Source organism: Silene latifolia, chromosome Y, assembly GCF_048544455.1.
Source record: "Silene latifolia isolate original U9 population chromosome Y, ASM4854445v1, whole genome shotgun sequence".
Classification (NCBI taxonomy): Eukaryota; Viridiplantae; Streptophyta; class Magnoliopsida; order Caryophyllales; family Caryophyllaceae; genus Silene; species Silene latifolia.
In genome coordinates, this window is record NC_133538.1 from 18,224,943 (window position 1) to 18,243,462 (window position 18,520).

At 39.6% G+C, this 18,520-nt stretch overlaps 1 protein-coding gene across 1 annotated transcript; it reads right to left on the reverse strand.

Annotated features, from left to right (window-relative positions):
- Positions 1 to 1,522: 1,522 nt before the first annotated feature.
- On the reverse strand, positions 1,523 to 4,952 carry LOC141633649 (multiprotein-bridging factor 1a). The gene is made up of 4 exons (XM_074446076.1): positions 4,654 to 4,952; positions 3,186 to 3,269; positions 2,647 to 2,729; positions 1,523 to 1,824 (listed from the first exon to the last, which is right to left on the reverse strand). Exons 1-4 carry the CDS (start codon positions 4,793 to 4,795, stop codon positions 1,705 to 1,707), a joined length of 429 nt encoding a protein of 142 aa, XP_074302177.1. The 5' UTR covers positions 4,796 to 4,952; the 3' UTR covers positions 1,523 to 1,704.
- Positions 4,953 to 18,520: the final 13,568 nt, after the last annotated feature.

The window sequence follows — 18,520 nt, forward strand, 5'->3', positions numbered from 1 at the left end:
ACCTTACCCATAAAATTCAGATCAAACTAATACCGTATGAATCCAATTTTAATAATACGTTTCGATTGCATTGCATTTTTAATATTTTCTTTGTACTTTTCACATTATCAAAAAATAAATTTATGAAATAACATCATAACATAAGACTATCCGTTACATCAACTTCATCTTGAACATAATCAAAAAAGTTGGATGCCGTTCCAACTAGTTTATTAAAAAAGAAAAGAAGTCCACACGTGAGGTGTGGGGTGTGGAACATATTTTAGGTAAGCCATATACACTTTGCATTATATGAACCTAATGGTGTTAGTCTCGGGTCCTTAACCGTAAAGTTTAAATGTTGAGTCCCTTAACTGAAAAAATAAGCAAAGTTCGGATCCTTATCTTATCCTTAACTCTTTATCTATGCTTGGTCCTCTTAAGGATGAACTTGTCGTCAAAAAAGCTATTCCAATTCCTGCGAAGGGCACTACGGATAAGTTTTACTCGAGTCCTATTTCTGGGGATTATTCTGTTAAATCTGGTTATTTTATGGCTATCGACTTCGTAATTCTACTGAAAAAGAGATATCAAAAGAATTTCTCCAACACCAAGCTTTGGTACCTGCGAATTCCAGAAAATGGAAGGTTTTTCTTTCGGAGATAAAATCACATTCACTCCATGTGGGTTCCGAGTACAAATCAAGAAAGATGGATGAATATTTCTCCTGTTGTCTTTGCAAGTCAAGTCAAGAATATGTGGAGACCTTAGACCATCTCTTTAGGGACTCCACTTTTTCACGAAACATCTGGTTTGGGTGTCCACTTGGTTTTAAGACGGAAATGGTTCTTTCTCTTGATATCGAATCTGGATTATAAAGATGGAAACACACTTATTTTAACTTTGGTGGCTACACTTGGGAGAATCTGATGTTGTAGGTTTGAAAAAGCTTTTCAGGAACACTCTGCCATCACTTGATGATTGCAGCAAATAAATCAAAAGATGATGTGGTGTTGTATACTGAGAGGTGAGAGCCTTCAAGCTCAGAGGTGTAGTCATAAGAAAGAGGATACCATGCATGCACCCTTCTATTGATGATAGCTTTAGTAGTCTAATTAAATCTTATCAGATTTTGGGTGGTTGTGAGAATTGATGCAGAATTAAGTGTGATGCTGCATGGAAACCTAATTTTAAGGCTGGCACTGGATGGGTCTGGCAACTGCAAACCTATTTTCGCCATTTCTCCCCTTCAAGCAGTCACAAAAGCGATCAAAGAAGATATTGAATGGGCGATTAAGTAAGGTGCACTATAATTGTATATACTCGACGGACAGGCATCTCAATCCTACCTTAGTACCTCCACTTGAAAATTTAGAAACTCGGATTTATCTATGATCTAACTACTACTGAAGAACTGCCACTCAACATAAGCATAAAATTAAGTGACCAGCAACCACGATAACTCAGAACCAAAAGGGCAGCAAGATCACAATTAACAAACATACACAATGCTCAGCAAACAATTAGTCACGCCAAGAGCACCTTGAAACAACCCAACATTCTCCCATTAGCGTTATTTGATATCCATAAACTTGGTCCAAACCGTACTTTATACAAAAACAACATAGTCGGAAAGTTAGTTTACGCCAAGTACAAGCTCACACAATCCATGACACAACTAAAACACACAAGAAAACGATACAATTTTTATGGGTAGTGATGAGCCTACTTCTTTCCACGCAACTTCACACCAAGAGCACGCTCCAGTTTTCCGATGATCTGCTGATTTGGAATGGCCTTCCCTGATTCATATTCCTGAATGATCTGTGGCTTCTCATTGATTATCTGCATGACATCACACACGTTTACTATTACATTGTGATATCAATGTCAAGTAGATGGTGTACCAACGAAGTCTTGACTTGGTGGCAAAATCTGAAGTAATTTAAGGCTTAACCAATAGGTCATAGGTCTGAATATCTCTTCCTTTTATATTGTAATAACAATGTCCCTCCTCTACACCAAACAATACATCAAGTTGATGGTAGAATGCATCAATTGACGCAAGCCAGACTCAACATAATGCTTTAACACTTCACAACATTACTTCGTATAATGTTATTTTTAAGAGACACTTTTAGCATTCGCAGATATCATTCGAAAGTCTTAAGTTGAGTGTTGGAACCCTAAACTCAGACTCAAGAAAACAACGCCCAACTTCATCGCTGTGCGTATACCCCACATAAGCCTGAGTATGAGACGCAGCATTTGATCTTTGTTATAAAGCCAGATTTAGCATCCTCCCTAGACAAGGGAAAATCTAATTGCTAGTTGCCATCTGCTATGGCATCACTTCCCAAATTACAACTCTTAGATCTGCCCTTATAAGTGATGACCAAGTAAGGGCTACTAGGGGTCCCACCATTAGCTTCTACTATGGTTTCTACTTGCTATTACGGTGTTAAATTTGCCCCAGGACACCAAATCATGATAGTAGTGCAGGTTTTGAAGGTTACCATGGCGAGTTTTTGAGCAGGATGTCAATCGCATAAATGACAGCCATCAAAACCGGTTCTAATATCAAGTCTTAACCCAATATTTTACTATTATCCTAATACTTGAAATGTGTAGATAAGCACAAATAACAATGTCAGCAGGTTAACAAACCTGTGCAAGTTGAGATTGGGTGAGTTTCTTGTCCGTCCGAGCTTGCATAATAGCCTTCTTCAGTTCAGTTGGCACACGGTCGTCTGTGAACAGTTAAAGTAAGAAGAGTCAAGGAAATATCAATTATACCATTATTTGATTCACTTTTGATAGTAATCCCTTTGACATGATCATCAATTCTGAAACAAAATAACGATTTCGAAGAGACAATTTTACGCTAAAAATTGTAAGATTGGCTTTAATAACCATATTACTAGCTTAACCACTTGCTTTTACCAACCATAATTGAGTCTTAAGCTATTTCAACTTAGTAACACCTGGAAAAAGAAAGTGTCATACTAGTCTCTAATACTAGAGATTAGACCCAATACGTCTGGGTGAAAGCAGCAAGAAAACAATTTGTGTTTCTTCCCCAAAACTAAACCAAGAAAAAAATAGCTTGAAAGTATAAATTTAACCAACATACCAAAGCTCATGTAATCTAAGAATGTTAATGCAACACATGTGAAACAAGAAAGCAGAGATAGAAAGGCACTTACGAGCAAGATTCTCGGTTTCTTCATCCAGCTTACGAGTGTTCAGAGAGGTACCACTAGATGCAGCTTTGTTTGTTCCAGCAGCAGCTGAAATAAAATAAAGCAACACTTAGAATAAGCATGGGAATCATTCACTATTTAAGCAACTTGTTCGAATATAACCACGCAATTTACAACAAGAAGTTTTCATAATCATAAACTTCATTAATATAAAATCAGCATTAGAAGGAAAATTGGGAGTTGATCAATCATTTACATGACAAACAAAATGTTGCTGGGAATCTAACTCGCAATTTGTGGATAAGCAAATACACGAAAAGGAAGACCGGCGAAGACAACAAACAATTAATATCCCATGACAGGATTTAACCAATCCTCAAATTTTCAAGCCTTTAAAATCAATCATAACCTCTAGTCTTACTGCCACCTTTAGGGTGTGTTTGGATTGAGGGATTTGAAGGGAAAAGAAAGGGAGGGAGAGTAGGGGATTTAAAATCCCTTGTTTGGATAGTAAATGAGGGTGGAGGGAAATGGAGGGGGAGAGATTTGGAGGGATCCAATTTCCCTCCTCCAAGCCTAATCAAAATCTCTTCACAATAGGCAAGATTTGGAGGGAAATTGTATCCAAACAATCATATCTCATCCCCTCTCCTCTTCCCTCCCCTCCCTTTCCCTTCCCTCCTTCCCCCTCCCCTCCCTTTCCCTCCACTTTTGCTATCCAAACACACCCTTAAACTCATACATGAGAAACGAAACCACTCCACCCCAACTTTAAACCAACACTCCTAAATCCACCATCTAAATTAACACTTAAGGAACTAACCAAACCATCATGTTTGCGAACGAAAGATTAAAGACCGATATTTAGTCCAAACTCCAAAAAGATTACCATGTCAAGCTTCAACCTTGAATAACTAATAATACCACCTATATCAGAACGAAGAGGGAACAAAAGATAAAGCCAACACATCAAAAACTCTTCATCATAAAAAGCTACTCCCTCCTATTCTCTGTATTCATACCATTAATCTTTTTTCGACTCATTCATTGGATTCATACCATTTCCTTATAAGGCGAAAAAAATTCCAAATGAGTGAAATGACCCAAGTACCCTCATCAAATTATCAAGACATCCGCACATACAGACACGAAAAAATTACAAATAAACGAAACCAAAAACCCTAGCATGAGGTTCAAGCTTTCAAGTAAACCCTGAAAAAAAAGTATGAACAGGCTTGAAAACAAATTTCTAATGTCACATAAATATAAATTAAATCGAGAATCGCATAAACGGATAACTAAATCAATGGAGTATAAAATAACAAAAATATCCGATCAAAGTGACGTAGTATCGTCGTCTCAATCATTTGTTTAGGTTTAATTAAAATTAAAATACTCGTCACAAAGAATAGAATTAAAAGGTAAACTAAGACGGAGTGAGTAAGATGATCGGAAGGGAAAAGAGAGCGACCTTTGCGAACGGATTCGATCTCGGCGCCGGCACGACGGGCGGCGTTGACGAGTTTCTCGTCTTTCTTAGCGGCGGCGTTGGGTGCCTTTTTGCGCACCACAACTGGCTCCCAGTCTTGTGTCATTGGTCCTACTCCTGCCATTCTTTTCTGATTATGTTTTTGGTGAGAGTTAATTGATGGAAAATATAGAGCTTGGGAAAGTTGTAGTCATCAAGAAATGGTTTAGGGCTGAGAGATAGGAGATGTGTATGTCTTGAATACTTATCCAGCTTAATCCTATTGTTACCCGTCTTCTCATAATAATCCAAACAATGTTTTAACTTATAATAAACCCATCTTTAACTATCGTCTTCTCAAATTAGACTAGGTAACTGGCCACCTTTTATCCAGGTTAAATTTATATTTATTTTAGGGAAAAAAAATGAAAAACCTGTTTTATTGTTTTATTTATTTTTAACAATTATCTTCCCCAACCACCGCTAAGGCTCTAACCACCGCCCTACTCCAAATCCCCCACCCACAACTGACGACCTCACGCAAACCACCATGACACCCACAATCGAAGACTACTACTCTCCTATCCAGCCACAACCTTAGGACACAACAACCAAACAAGACCCGGATCTAGCCGATTACGGTGGTGTATTTAATCCTTCAAGTTTAAGCCCATCTGAGATTTCTTACTTATTTCCGTCAAAAGGTAACATCTTTAGCAACTCTTTACCTCAACGTTCCAATCTTGGTTCCGTAGAAAATGGCGGATTTTTTCCAAGATGTTCAAAACAATCATAAAATTTACGGGAATGGTTGGAGTTCGGCTGGTTTTACTGATGATATATGGGTAGTCCAAATTTGGGTGGTACTTCACATTTTCAAGTACCCATTTGATTCAACTGGGCAAAAAGATGGATTTGGAGGTGCTGGTGGGGTTGGTTTCGAGTCAAAATTACGAGGTTAACAAATTCTTCATTGTTTGTGAATCGAACTCAAATCAAACTTCGAAACTATTGAAACCTCCTGATAATTCTACTCATGTAGGTGCACAACCTATCTCTTTTTCTGAGAAAAGTTGCACGTACTTGGGAAGAATTTCATCAATAGTTCAGAAAATATTATTAATGAATCAGAAGGAGAGGATGCATTCATATACCTAGCAAGTACTGATGTGTGCTTCATTTATACATTTTTTCTTTCCATTTTGCATGCATTTCTATGCCATTTTGAGTAGCGTAAGCTACTCTTCTCCCTTGTTTCGGTTACTTTGGGTCGTATTATGTTTCATGTAGGTTGTTGACCCAAGAGGTGAAGAATGAGCCAAAACCCGTCCCCGGAGTTGCATTCGGGATACTAGTGAAGTTAAGCTCGGAAATGATCATCTTGGAATGCAGGAAGACGTAAGGAAGCACGTTAGAAGTAAAGTGGACGATGCTGATGCTGAATAGTCGATCGACTGGTTCATATAGTCGATCGACTTTATCTGTTGATGTTGAATTGAGTTTTGATCGATCGACTGTTATTCTAGTCGTTCTGGTCGATCAGCTATTTCGCTATTCAGGCCGTGATGATTTATTTAGTTATTTCGGCCCATCAGTTGTTTAATTAATAATTATCAGCTACTTCTATATAAGGAGAAGGAGAAGTTGAGAACTTTATTAGGGCATCTTTTTCTTTTGCAAAAAAAGAGTACTACACATTACTTTTGCTTTTGGAATTTTGGATCTATTTCCTTTTAATTTTGGTAACTTCAATCGTTCTTCGTTCATCTTTCTTTAAATTTTGTTATTGTTCTTTTATTGTTATTGTTAATTCCGTTTTATGCTAGTTAAATACCTATTTAATTCCGTCATGAAATCCTTAGTTTTCTTCTCTACTTTAATTGTTGTTCTTCATTCAATTATGCGTAGCTAAACTTCTTATGCTAGGATTTAGGGGATCCGCGGTTCTATGATATAATATATTAGGGTTTTAGGTATAGCTGTTTACTTCGTCTGAATTGTTAATCGTAGCATCTGATAGCGGTTTGATTAATTAAGTGCACGTAATTAGTTGACCATCTTGTTAAACCTTGACCTGGATCGAGAGATTGGAAAAGGCGAAGACTTGCTATGAACAATAGAATAATTTAACTAGGGCGAGAGCTACATTAGAGTTCTAGGGCGAATAGTGGACCGAGAGGACCTCTTCAGACCGTTTATTGCTGACCGTTAACCTTACCTTAGATCGTTGTAGACCGCTTATTTGAAATCGTTTATCATTTTATTTTCTTTGTTTGCTACTTTAGTTAATAGACAAACCCAATTCAAACCCCCAATTTTGTGACTCAGACAGACTTGAATTGGCATTTAGATTGCAAACAGCCTCCATGTGGATACGATCTCGACTACCTCTATTGCATTAGTTAGGCCAGTTGGTTTATTTTTGATAGGTGTGCGATTTAGCTGATTAAGTACGCTGATGGAGATAGTGTATTACTTATTAGTGGATGTAAAAAATTGTTTTTGGGTTAAGAATTGAACAAGGAAGAAGATGAAGAATGAGACTCACCATTTCTTCACCTGTTACATTACCTGTTATCACCCGTCAAAAAATGCAAAAGTCAATACAGGAAAAATGTGGCCATAAGAGATTGGATTAATATGCGAAGAAGAGGCATAGTTCGGATTAATCTCATGAAATAACCCAATTAAATTTTTATTTGTGACGGGTCAAGTATTATCCTGGGTAGATAAGACAAAAGTCGTGAGTATAGGAAGTAGCGATTTATTTTGTCTTATTTACTTCCACATAAGTGGGTAATACTTGACCAATCGATTGTGGCGGATATGCTCGTCTTGACTTGTTGTTCCTTATTTCCAAATCAATTTAAAAAAAATGTTTGGGTTTTTCTTAAGAAAATAAATATCCTTGGTTTCGTGTAGAATTTTTGCAACGATGGAAAAATAGAAAATGATGGGGATCGTAAATTCGTAATGTTAACCATAAATGTAATATGCTATTCCAGAAAACACGTTAGAAAAGTTAAGCTATTGTAGATTTGTAGTACACAACTTAGGACAAATCCCCCTCTTAGAGCATCCGCAAAGGTGAGGAGGTGTTTCCTCATATGTCCTCTCTCTCCTCATATGAGGCTTCTCATTGTTGCACCAAGCTCCCCAATATTTGGGGCTCCACTTTTTTTAGGGGTGGTCCCCAAAAAAAAAAGTAAGTCAATTTGTGTTACTTTTGGGGAGGTTCCCAAATTTTTGTGTGTGAATTGGGGAATCTCATTGTTGCATAGATATCTACCTAGTATAAAAGCTAGGTTTTTTAAAGCTCTCTTATTGGCCCCTTAATTTCAGGAGAGAAAAATAGTTTTATACTTAGTGGTGGGGGTTACACAGTTTTAGGAGTATTTATTTCTTTCATTTTTCTATTTCGATTATTTTGCTAAGTTACAATGAAAGTTAAATGTGGAAACAATTTTATTAATTGAAAGCCTCAGCAATTTGTTTTACGCATATAAAAATATAAATAAAAAACTGGAAAAATGAACACTCAAATGTGACCCGAAATCCAACCCGACCCGATCCTACTTTAACATATATAGGTCATAACTGACCCCACCTGATTCAAAACTACCCAACCTGAAAAAGTTCAAACAAAACCTAACTCTAATTTACCTAAATAGACTTGAAATGACTTATATGAAATCACATTTCATAGGGAGCATTATTTATGTTAAAATAAATAATAAATCATGAATGGTAATTCAAAAGTGTACATTTTTTTCCCCTAATCATTGACCCAAAAATCGGCCGACCCAAAATAACCTTACGTGCTTACCTGCTTAATGCGACTAAAATACTTGAAAGAAACCCAAAATGATTCGACCCGAGTGACCCCTTTTTGCAGCTATACATACCGTCATACCTTTTTTTACTGTGTCATTTTCATTCCCGTTCATGTAACTGATGTAAGTTAAATGTAGAAGATTTCTCTGGGTTCTTTGTATAAGTCTAAAGTGTAGTATAAAAATCATGTTAGGATTATTAAATATATTCATCTTTAAATTGGTTTTTAATTAATTTTTTCGATTTGATTGAATTCATTTTATAAAAATTTAGATCAAACTTACTTATATTACGGAGTATTATTTTGTCTAAGCAATGAAGTTATATAACGTATGTGGAGTTTTTATGTTCGCGTTATGGAACTATCTAAATTATAGAGTATCTAAATTATTACAATGATACATTTATTAGTATATTATATTTTTAATTTACTCAAGTTGTTGTATATTAAATCTCGTGCAATTATAAACTGGCGACCTTAATTTGTAATGCTATTATTATTATTATTATTATTATTATTATTATTATTATTATTACTACTACTACAACTACTACTACTACTACTACTACTACTACTACTACTACTACTACTACTACTACTACTAGTACTACTACTAGTACTACTACTATTACTATTATTACTACTATTATTACTACTATTATTATTATTATTATTATTATTATTATTATTATTATTATTATTATTATTATTATTATTATTATTATTATTATTATTATTGTTAGAGTCCGTTTTTGAAATAATGCTCAAAAATAAAAGAATTGTCGTTTTGGGTCGGTTTTTAAAACATTTATCGAAATGGTGTCCACGTAGGCTCGGTTTTGACGAGGTTGTATGAGGCTTAAACACGCCATACGTATTGGCGTGTTTACTTCAAAGAACACGCCATACGTAATGGCGTGTTTAGGCAGTCTAAAATTCTAACCCAAAGTCAGTAGCTGAACAATATAAGCAAAGGAAACACGCCATTACGTATGGCGTGTCTTAAGAACAAAACACGCCATTAGCTATGGCGTGTTTAAGCAGCACAATTTTTAGCCCCTTTCCAGTAGCTGATCAAAATGCCAAATACTAAACACGCCATTACGTATGGCGTGTCTTCCTCTTGAAACCCGCCATTAGCTATGGCGTGTTTAGCCAGTTTTCTTTTTTTTTTTCATTGCTGCACAAATTCCCTTCGTTCTCGTATCTTTCCTTTGCCAAAACAGAAAACCAAACTCAACAATGCTCAACAATGCAAAGGACAACATAAACCATTGCCTATTATAAATAAAAACCGAGTTTACACACCACATAAGCTTCGCACAAGGGGATTAAATTATAAGTTTTACAACTAAAATGTCAAACAAATTAACCATCTAAAATGTCAAACAAACCATTAATCCTCTAACTATTACATCAAGTCCTCAAGTCTTATTCTTGCTTTTTCCTCGAATGCGACTCCAAAACCCTTTCTTAGGCTCCGGGGTACCTTGTTCATTGACGGGTGATATTGAAGACATGGAAGGCATTGAAGACATGGCCGGCATTGAAGACATGGAAGGCATGGAAGACAAAGAGTGTCTAGCCGGCATGGATGACTTAGAGCGTCTACCCCTCCTTGTGTATTGAACCAATGGTGCATCGTCATCCACATTCATTGAGTCGAGGGACTCTTGAACCATTGGTGAACTTTCTTCCCTTGGTTCTACGGTTGGTTGAAGGAGATGGGAATAGCCTACATGTTCAAGCGATTGAGAGGAGTAGTCCCGTAGGTGTGAAACCATTGTCCGGAAATGAGGAGGCACCTCAAGAGGCATTTGTCGTAGCTCCGTATCACATGTATTATGGACATTGACGAAACCTTGCGCCTAAAACAAAATAAGTAGTATAAGCTAATCACATTTTATGATATATTGGTTAAGAATTTTAAGACAAGTATATTAAGTGTACTTACAAGATATTCTGTGGCTCCAAAGGGTGCTTGATAAGTAGCTTGTGGGGGAAAAGGGTTCAAGCGAAGAATAGTGCGATCCCGGTACCAAACCATGTAAGTGTAACACCCAGGATCTTTAGGAACGTTGTTGACCAATCTTATTGACCAAACAGACCTTAGGGATGAATGGTGTAGGATCAGACTGGTAATAGGAGATGTATAGGTTAGTTACTCGACCTAGCGGGGGCCACTCGGCCGAGTATCACCAATACTCGACCGAGTGGGGTCTACTCGGCCGAGTATTCATATACTCGACCGAGTATGGCTGATGTCGACGCGTTATTATAAATGCGAGTTCGCGAGATTCATTTCTATTTTCTCATTTCCTCGACAGTTTCTCTTTCTCTAACCCTAGACCATCACCCTACTCTACCACTCCATAGCCTCATACCTCAAAGGAGTTAGCCTAACCCCTACCATGGGAATATCGGGATTCGCGGAGCAAGGAGGACGTGGGTGGTGGTTGTCTATGTCGTCACCGATGTGCAAGGTTAGGTAAGTTTCTGCTTTGTACCCTTTTGAATGATTCTTTGAGTATAGTCGTGTAATAGGACATGGTCATCATTGTTAGGGTGCTTATTGGAGTCGTCTTGCGGCCGTAGTTGGAAGTCTTTCATGCTTTGCGATGAGGTAGGGTCTCCCTACTCGCCATCTTGTTAATTGATTTGAGATTTTGATTGTATTGTAATTTGTGTCTATCTGCTGATCATCGGAGTATGGGTGTTGGGGTGATGATGTCGTTGGGGTGTGACAGCTGTGTTATGTGATTGTGATTGTGGTGGAGTCACTTGCGGGAGTGGCTTCACACCCTAGTTCGCCCTCCGTGGAACCCGCCACGGGAGGGGATGTGCACATTAAGGGACAGGGAATGTTAGTCGCTCGATGATGAGCTGGACTAGGTGGGAATGGACTGCGGTCACCCACCGCGGCGAGGGCTACTGTTGCGATGGGTAGCTCTGGCAGGCTACACCCTTCGCGGTGTAGTCGATTATGATACGATGTGGTAAGGTTGAGATGGTGGATGATCACTGTTTTTACTTTATTGTCTTATCTTATACTTGATTAGTCGATCGACCCCGTGTTGTTTTGTGGTATCTGCGGTGATCCATTCGGGGATGGTGAGCATTGGTTTAGCAGGTATTGTTGATTACCGCGCCGGGATTGGAGGGATCGAGTCATCACGCTCTTTGGTCTAGAGATGTAGAATCACAAGTGTTGTAATTGAACTTTATTTTAGGGACCTTGAATAGAATGATATTGTAATAGATATTCTAATGATATAATATTGTTCTTGTATTGTCTAATTTGATCTACCTCCTCGGGAAACCGAGATGGTGACACCGTCATATCTTTGGAATGGTCCTTGGTAAGGCGTTACGGTGTACGGGGGTGTTACAAAGTGGTATCAGAGCCGACGATTTTGGAACCTGAACTAACGAAATTAATGAACATAGGGTGTCAATTAAAATGAACCTGGTGTATGTACGTTGGGAGCCCCAGCCGATGCTAGATTTTGAGTGAGTAGGCGCCCTCATTTCAAAATCATGGCCCCATCGGACTTAAGCCAGACACGGGAAAAGGGTAGCTAGTGTGAGTCGTGGTTTGCTAAGTGTTGTGTGTTGTGTGCATCTATTGTGTGCGTATCTATTACTAGAGTGGTATGTGTTAGATAGATGTGTGGAAAAGTGGAAGTGAATATGGAATTGTTGCAAGGTGTGATCAGTGACAAATTAATCAATTTGTTTTATGATGAATGTGTTAGGTGTGAAATTATTGTGTTACAAATGTGAATAATGTGTACGTCTGGTGATTAGCAGAAATAGAAATGATGTGATATAGAGCTAAACCTGGTAGGTACCGTAATTAGATTGTGACATATGCCATATGGGTACAGTAAAATAGTTTCTTGGCATAGTGAGGGATGAAGGTAGAAGTGATGATTGTTTGGAGATGAATGTACGGATATACGTGTTGTTATGTGTTTACGTGGTAGGAATCAGTTTTAATTGTGACGAGCCGGAATCCCGGAACTCCGAATGATATTATTTGATTTTGCAGGAACAGTGAAAAGTTACGACTCCTTCTTTATTTCGAAAAAAATTCGATCAAGTAGATGCGAGTACTCGACCGAGTAGACCAAATTCGGCCGAGTATCAAGCTACATAACCGAGTACCCATTTTGTTAGAATAATAATCGATTCTGGTCTCTAAAACTCGACCGAGTAAGAATGGTACTCGACCGAGTAATGCACACTCGGCCGAGTATCCTAAACACTCGACCGAGTAGTAAACACTCGGCCGAGTATCCTAAACACTCGACCGAGCATTGCTGTAGCAGGCTATTTATGGGTTATACAAAAACCCTAATTTCGTGCCTTTCTTTCTTATTTCCGCCTCCCATCTTCATCTTTCCTTCTCTCTAAAACTCCATACTCTTCTTTTCTCAAGCTTTTGGGTAACATCTTGGTGTCACACTTATTCTTGCTTGTCCTAAATCAGTTTAAGGTAAGATTTAAACTCAATCCCTTATTTGTTTTCAAAGACATTGTGTATTAGCATGCTATATTTCGATTGCTTGTTCAAAACGACCAAATTTTAGTCTTAAACTTATTGATTTTCGAATTCAACCACATATAGAACTTGTGTATATTTTGGTTGATTAATTTCATGGGGAAAAATTCATTTTCTGAATTCTAGGGTTAGCAAAAACGAAATTCTTCTTATTGTTGATGAGTATTTCCTGATTTGAGGCGATTTGAAAACTTGGAACTATGTGAATTGTAAAATACATGGTGATTTCTGATAGTTTATCTCACAAAGCTTATTCCGAAAATCGATATACAAGTAAAACAGTCCGTCCTTTGTGTTAAGAACTTTCAAGTGTCAATCCTTTGTTAAAAATGATTTTCTTGCAGTATGGTGAAAACTAGAGGTTTACCCAACAAGAGACCTCGCGCGAATGTCCAACTCGAGGCTGGGCAATGTAGCAGTGGACCGGTTGTACCGCCGGTGGAGGCACATCCATCGGTAATTTTTGCTAACTTTGATCATCGTAAGGCTTTTGTGGCTCTTATGCGCCGTCCTTTTCGCCCCACCCGATGTGTCAACCCTAGTATCCTTGAGACTTTGGGGATTAAGGAGGACATAGTTCACATTTTCAAGATTTTGGGCATGGAGGGGTTGTATCACTTGAGAAAGAAATCATACCCCCACTTGACCTTAGAGTTTTTAAGCTCTTTTGTTTATGATAGGAAGGGCAAGACCGTCTCTTTTCGTCTCATGAATGAGGATCATGAGCTTACCCTTGATGAGTTGGCTGACCATTTGGGTTTAGAGGCCGAGGATGATGACTACCTTAGTGACGTGGCCAAGAACAGTGGCGCACCTCGCACCTTCCGTATTTGATCGCGGACCCGCCCCTACCGTCAGTGCCATGTTGATTAATGATATCCAGCACGTTTCCCTTCGTATGTTTCTAAGGATGTTGACCTGTCTGCTTTACTCGAGAGATGATGTGAGTAAGCTCAATTCTCACGAAGTCATGCTCCTTATGTCTTACCTTAACCTCCACCGCCGGAAACCGTTTTACTACAATGCTCCTGGTATAGTGTGCTCTAGTCTGGAGCGCATGGCACAGTCTGAGACCCGATTTATTGCTTGCGGGGCCATAGTGACCCGCCTAGCTCAGCGACTGACCGACTTTGAGGCCCCACCTCCTGAGGGGAATGAGTATGTTGAGGTTGTACCCACCATGGACGCCTTGATGATCGGCGTCGAACCGATGGTTGAGGAAGATGGATGATGGGTCGTATGCTTGGAGAGTGAGGGGAACTATGTGGATGGTGCTTCCGGACCCGCCTCATCTCCCCGTTGTTGATCATTTGGCCGAGTGGGAGCCTTGTGGCATCCTAGACCCGAGCCCCAGTCCCACTGATCGACCCACGGATCCTCCCGGACTTACTCCGAGCCCGTCACCGTACATGAGGGACAAGAGCAGCACCTCCCCCACCTAGGGAGCGTCGTGGAGTTAGGCGGCCTAGGGTAGACCCGGTTGTGTCCGAGCCCTCTTACTCGCCCCCGACTCTTACCCTTACCACCCGTATCGGACTCGCCAGTACCCTACGGTGAATGACCCTAGGATGCGGCCTCATGAGTGGGCCGAGCGGATCTCTTCTACTTTGGTGCTCCGCAACCTACACGAGATGACCCTTAATCGGGGCATCGGGACTGATTTGGCACGGCTGTATGGTGGAGAGGACCGGAGTGGATACGGGAGTATTCCACGATTATGGGGTGGACCCGAGTTTCGGAGACCACCGGAGGAGATCGAGTTTGGCTACCTCGCAGACCGTGGGGAGCCAACTCCGTAGTCGCCTAGGAGGGGACTACTCGGCGGCGAGCAGGTTTTCCGTGCGGGGAGTTCAGTGAGTACCTGCGGGCGCGGTGGTGGTGATGACATGGAGGAGGGTCCTCGTTCTTTGATCTTAGGTTGTTAGGTTATTTACTTTGATTTATTTGGTGTTGGACTTAATTGGCTATGATGGATTTACCTCATCGATCGGATTTATTGTTCTTCTTTGAATGTTGTTATCAGTATTTGGTATCTATGGTTGGATGACTGTATTTGGCCATAAGGCCGTTACTTGGTTATCGTATGGAGAAGTTTTAAATGTCACTTAATGTCGGAATTGGTTATGCTTTGGATCTGTGGTGAAGAATGGATGCAGGTTGTTAGTGATAGCTAGGTTGTCGACAAAACACTCTCTGGCAGGTATACTCGGCCGAGTATATATTACTACTCGACCGAGCGGAGTCTACTCGGCCGAGTATTCCTATACTCGACCGAGTAGCCTTTCATACTCGGCCGATTATTGCGACTTCAGAGGGACATTGGAAATTTGTTATGAAAATTTCATAATTACGTGATAATTGTGTGACAAAGCTTGTTAGATACTTGTTTTACTATGTTATACTAGATGACGTCCTACAGATGGATCATTATGGTATCATGGATTTGTGATTGTTGGTATCGGCTATAAATTTATGAATGTTTGGTTGCATAAAACAGGTTAGTTATTTTAAGGGGGGGGGGAATACCCTAGACATTTAATTATATGAAGGTCATACTTTACTCATATCACGTGCTCACTGTAGAAGTGTTATACGTATGTATATGTTTGGTTACAATGATAGTTGTTTCAATGAGGTTACGTATAGACCTGTTCTTTTTCAATTATTCTATATGTTAACTGTCGCTATAAGAGTATATATGTTGGTTGTTGAAGTATTTGGTTTTTATAAGTCACCAGAGTGTAATGTCGTAAAACAAGTTGAGCTACATGAGTTTATAAGTAATGTCACCGTCATGTGGTACGTTTTAGCGTTGGGTTTGGGAAAATGATTACTGGTGAACTTCGGGGACGAAGTTCCTTTAAGAGGGGAAGAGTAATGTCGCGGAATTAAGTATTTAATTATGTAAAATATGTGTTTAGTTATACCTATGATTTTGGAATCACATGTATGTAGTTAACATTCGGAATTTATGTTCATGTTTCCTTGAAGCGATAGCTATGTTGTATTCAGGTAATATAAAGATTATACTATACACGGAGGTCTCAACTCAATTTTTATGACAAGTATTTTATTTATGAAAGATGTATCTTCTTCATGTGTAAGTATTTAATTTTATGAAATATTGGGAATCATATGTATGTTAGGTGTGCTCACATTCGGAATTACTGGATTACAATTATGTTTTCTTTAAGCCGCATCTATGTTGTATTCAATTAATATGAAAATTTTATGGCGCAAGGGTGTAGTTTTCTTTAAGCCGCATCTATGTTGTATTCAATTAATATGAAAATTTTATGGCGCAAGGGTGTCAAGTAATATGAAGATTCGATTCAATTGATGATAATTGGTATACGTGTTCGGAATGTGGTGATTGTGTACTTATGTACTTTACAATGGTGTATCGCTTTGCATTTGTATATTTAATATAAATGTATGGAACGTGGTAGTTTACAAGTGTGTATGGTTTTTTTTTACATTGTGTAAAGTGTTGCAATTGCATACTTGTGTAGGTATAGGGTGAATACTGTTTTGAGAATGGGTTATTGTTTGGAAAGGTAGCTGTGATAGGTGATTGTTGTTGAGTAAGTTGGCTGATGGTAATGTATGGATAGTGTGAATTTGTGTACCTTTGTGAAGGTGGTTAAGGTCATGGTACGTAATCTTGCGGGGAGTGTCGTGCGGGCTGAACTTCGGGGACGAAGTTCTTTTAAGGGGGGAAGATTGTAACACCCAGGATCTTTAGGAACGTTGTTGACCAATCTTATTGACCAAACAGACCTTAGGGATGAATGGTGTAGGATCGGGCGGTAATAGGAGATGTATAGGTTAGTTACTCGACCTAGCGGGGGCCACTCGGCCGAGTATCACCAATACTCGACCGAGTGGGGTCTACTCGGCCGAGTATTCATATACTCGACCGAGTATGGCTGATGTCGACGCGTTATTATAAATGCGAGTTCGCGAGATTCATTTTTATTTTCTCATTTCCTCGACAGTTTCTCTTTCTCTAACCCTAGACCATCACCCTACTCTACCACTCCATAGCCTCATACCTCAAAGGAGTTAGCCTAACCCCTACCATGGGAATATCGGGATTCGCGGAGCAAGGAGGACGTGGGTGGTGGTTGTCTATGTCGTCACCGATGTGCAAGGTTAGGCAAGTTTCTGCTTTGTGCCCTTTTGAATGATTCTTTGAGTATAGTCGTGTAATAGGACATGGTCATCATTGTTAGGGTGCTTATTGAGTCGTCTTGGTTGTAGTTGGAAGTCTTTCATGCTTTGCGATGAGGTAGGGTCTCCTACTCGCCTCTTGTTAATTGATTTGAGATTTTGATTGTATTGTAATTTGTGTCTATCTCTGCCGATCATCGGAGTATGGGTGTTGGGGTGATGATGTCGTTGGGGTGTGACAGCTGTGTTATGTGATTGTGATTGTGGTGGAGTCACTTGCGGGAGTGGCTTCACACCCTAGTTCGCCCTCCGTGGAACCCGCCACGGGAGGGGATGTGCACATTAAGGGACAGGGAATGTTAGTCGCTCGATGATGAGCTGGACTAGGTGGGAATGGACTGCGGTCACCCACTGGCGGCGAGGGCTACCTGTTGCGATGGGTAGCCTGGCAGGGCTACACCCTTCGCGGTGTAGTCGATTATGATACGATGTGGTAAGGTTGAGATGGTGGATGATCAGCTGTTTACTTTATTGTCTTATCTTATACTTGATTAGTCAGTACTGACCCCGTGTTGTTTTGTGTTATCTGCGGTGATCCATTCGGGGATGGTGAGCAGTTGGTTTAGCAGGTATTGTTGATTACTGCCGCTGGGATTGGAGGGATCGAGTCATCACGCTACTGGTCTAGAGATGTAGAATCACAAGTGTTGTAATTGAACTTTATTTTAGGGACCTTGAATAGAATGATATTGTAATAGATATTCTAATGATATAATATTGTTCTTGTATTGTCTAATTTGATCTACCTCCTCGGGAAACCGAGATGGTGACACCGTCATATACTGGAATGGTCCTTGGTAAGGCGTTCTGGTGTACGGGGGTGTTACAGTAAGGGTCGTAGTAGCTCATTTCAATATCATCCTCTTCACCACGGAACCGAAAATCACCCCTCCTAACCCAATTTGATATGTAGGGTTGATGTTTTTCCATCCAATTCCGTGAAGAGGCACCCCTTTTGTCTACTTTGTGCAAGTTTGGTTCGGTATCATAGTTTAACGGGATAATTTGTTTCCACCCAAATTGACGAGCTACCCTATTTGGAAAATGCCACTCAACAATGTCGAAACAAATCATAGGTGCCATCACTGTCCAATCGTCGGAGTCATCATAACAAAACTCGGGCAAAAAAGACAAAATCTGTCGGGTGTAAGGTTGCCATGTAAACTGATCATGTCGCATTGAATCAAAAGCATCCCTATACCCAATTAGTGTGGTCACCCCTTCCGGCCTCTTACGAT

Coding starts and splice junctions, on each gene's coding strand:
- LOC141633649 (XM_074446076.1), bottom strand. CDS start 4,795: ATGGCAGGAGTAGGACCAATGACACAAGACTGGGAGCCAGTTGTGGTG. Junction 2,730..3,185: donor AGAAACCGAGAATCTTGCTC/GTAAGTGCCTTT, acceptor AACTGTTCACAG/ACGACCGTGTGCCAACTGAA. Junction 1,825..2,646: donor CCCAATCTCAACTTGCACAG/GTTTGTTAACCT, acceptor GATGTCATGCAG/ATAATCAATGAGAAGCCACA.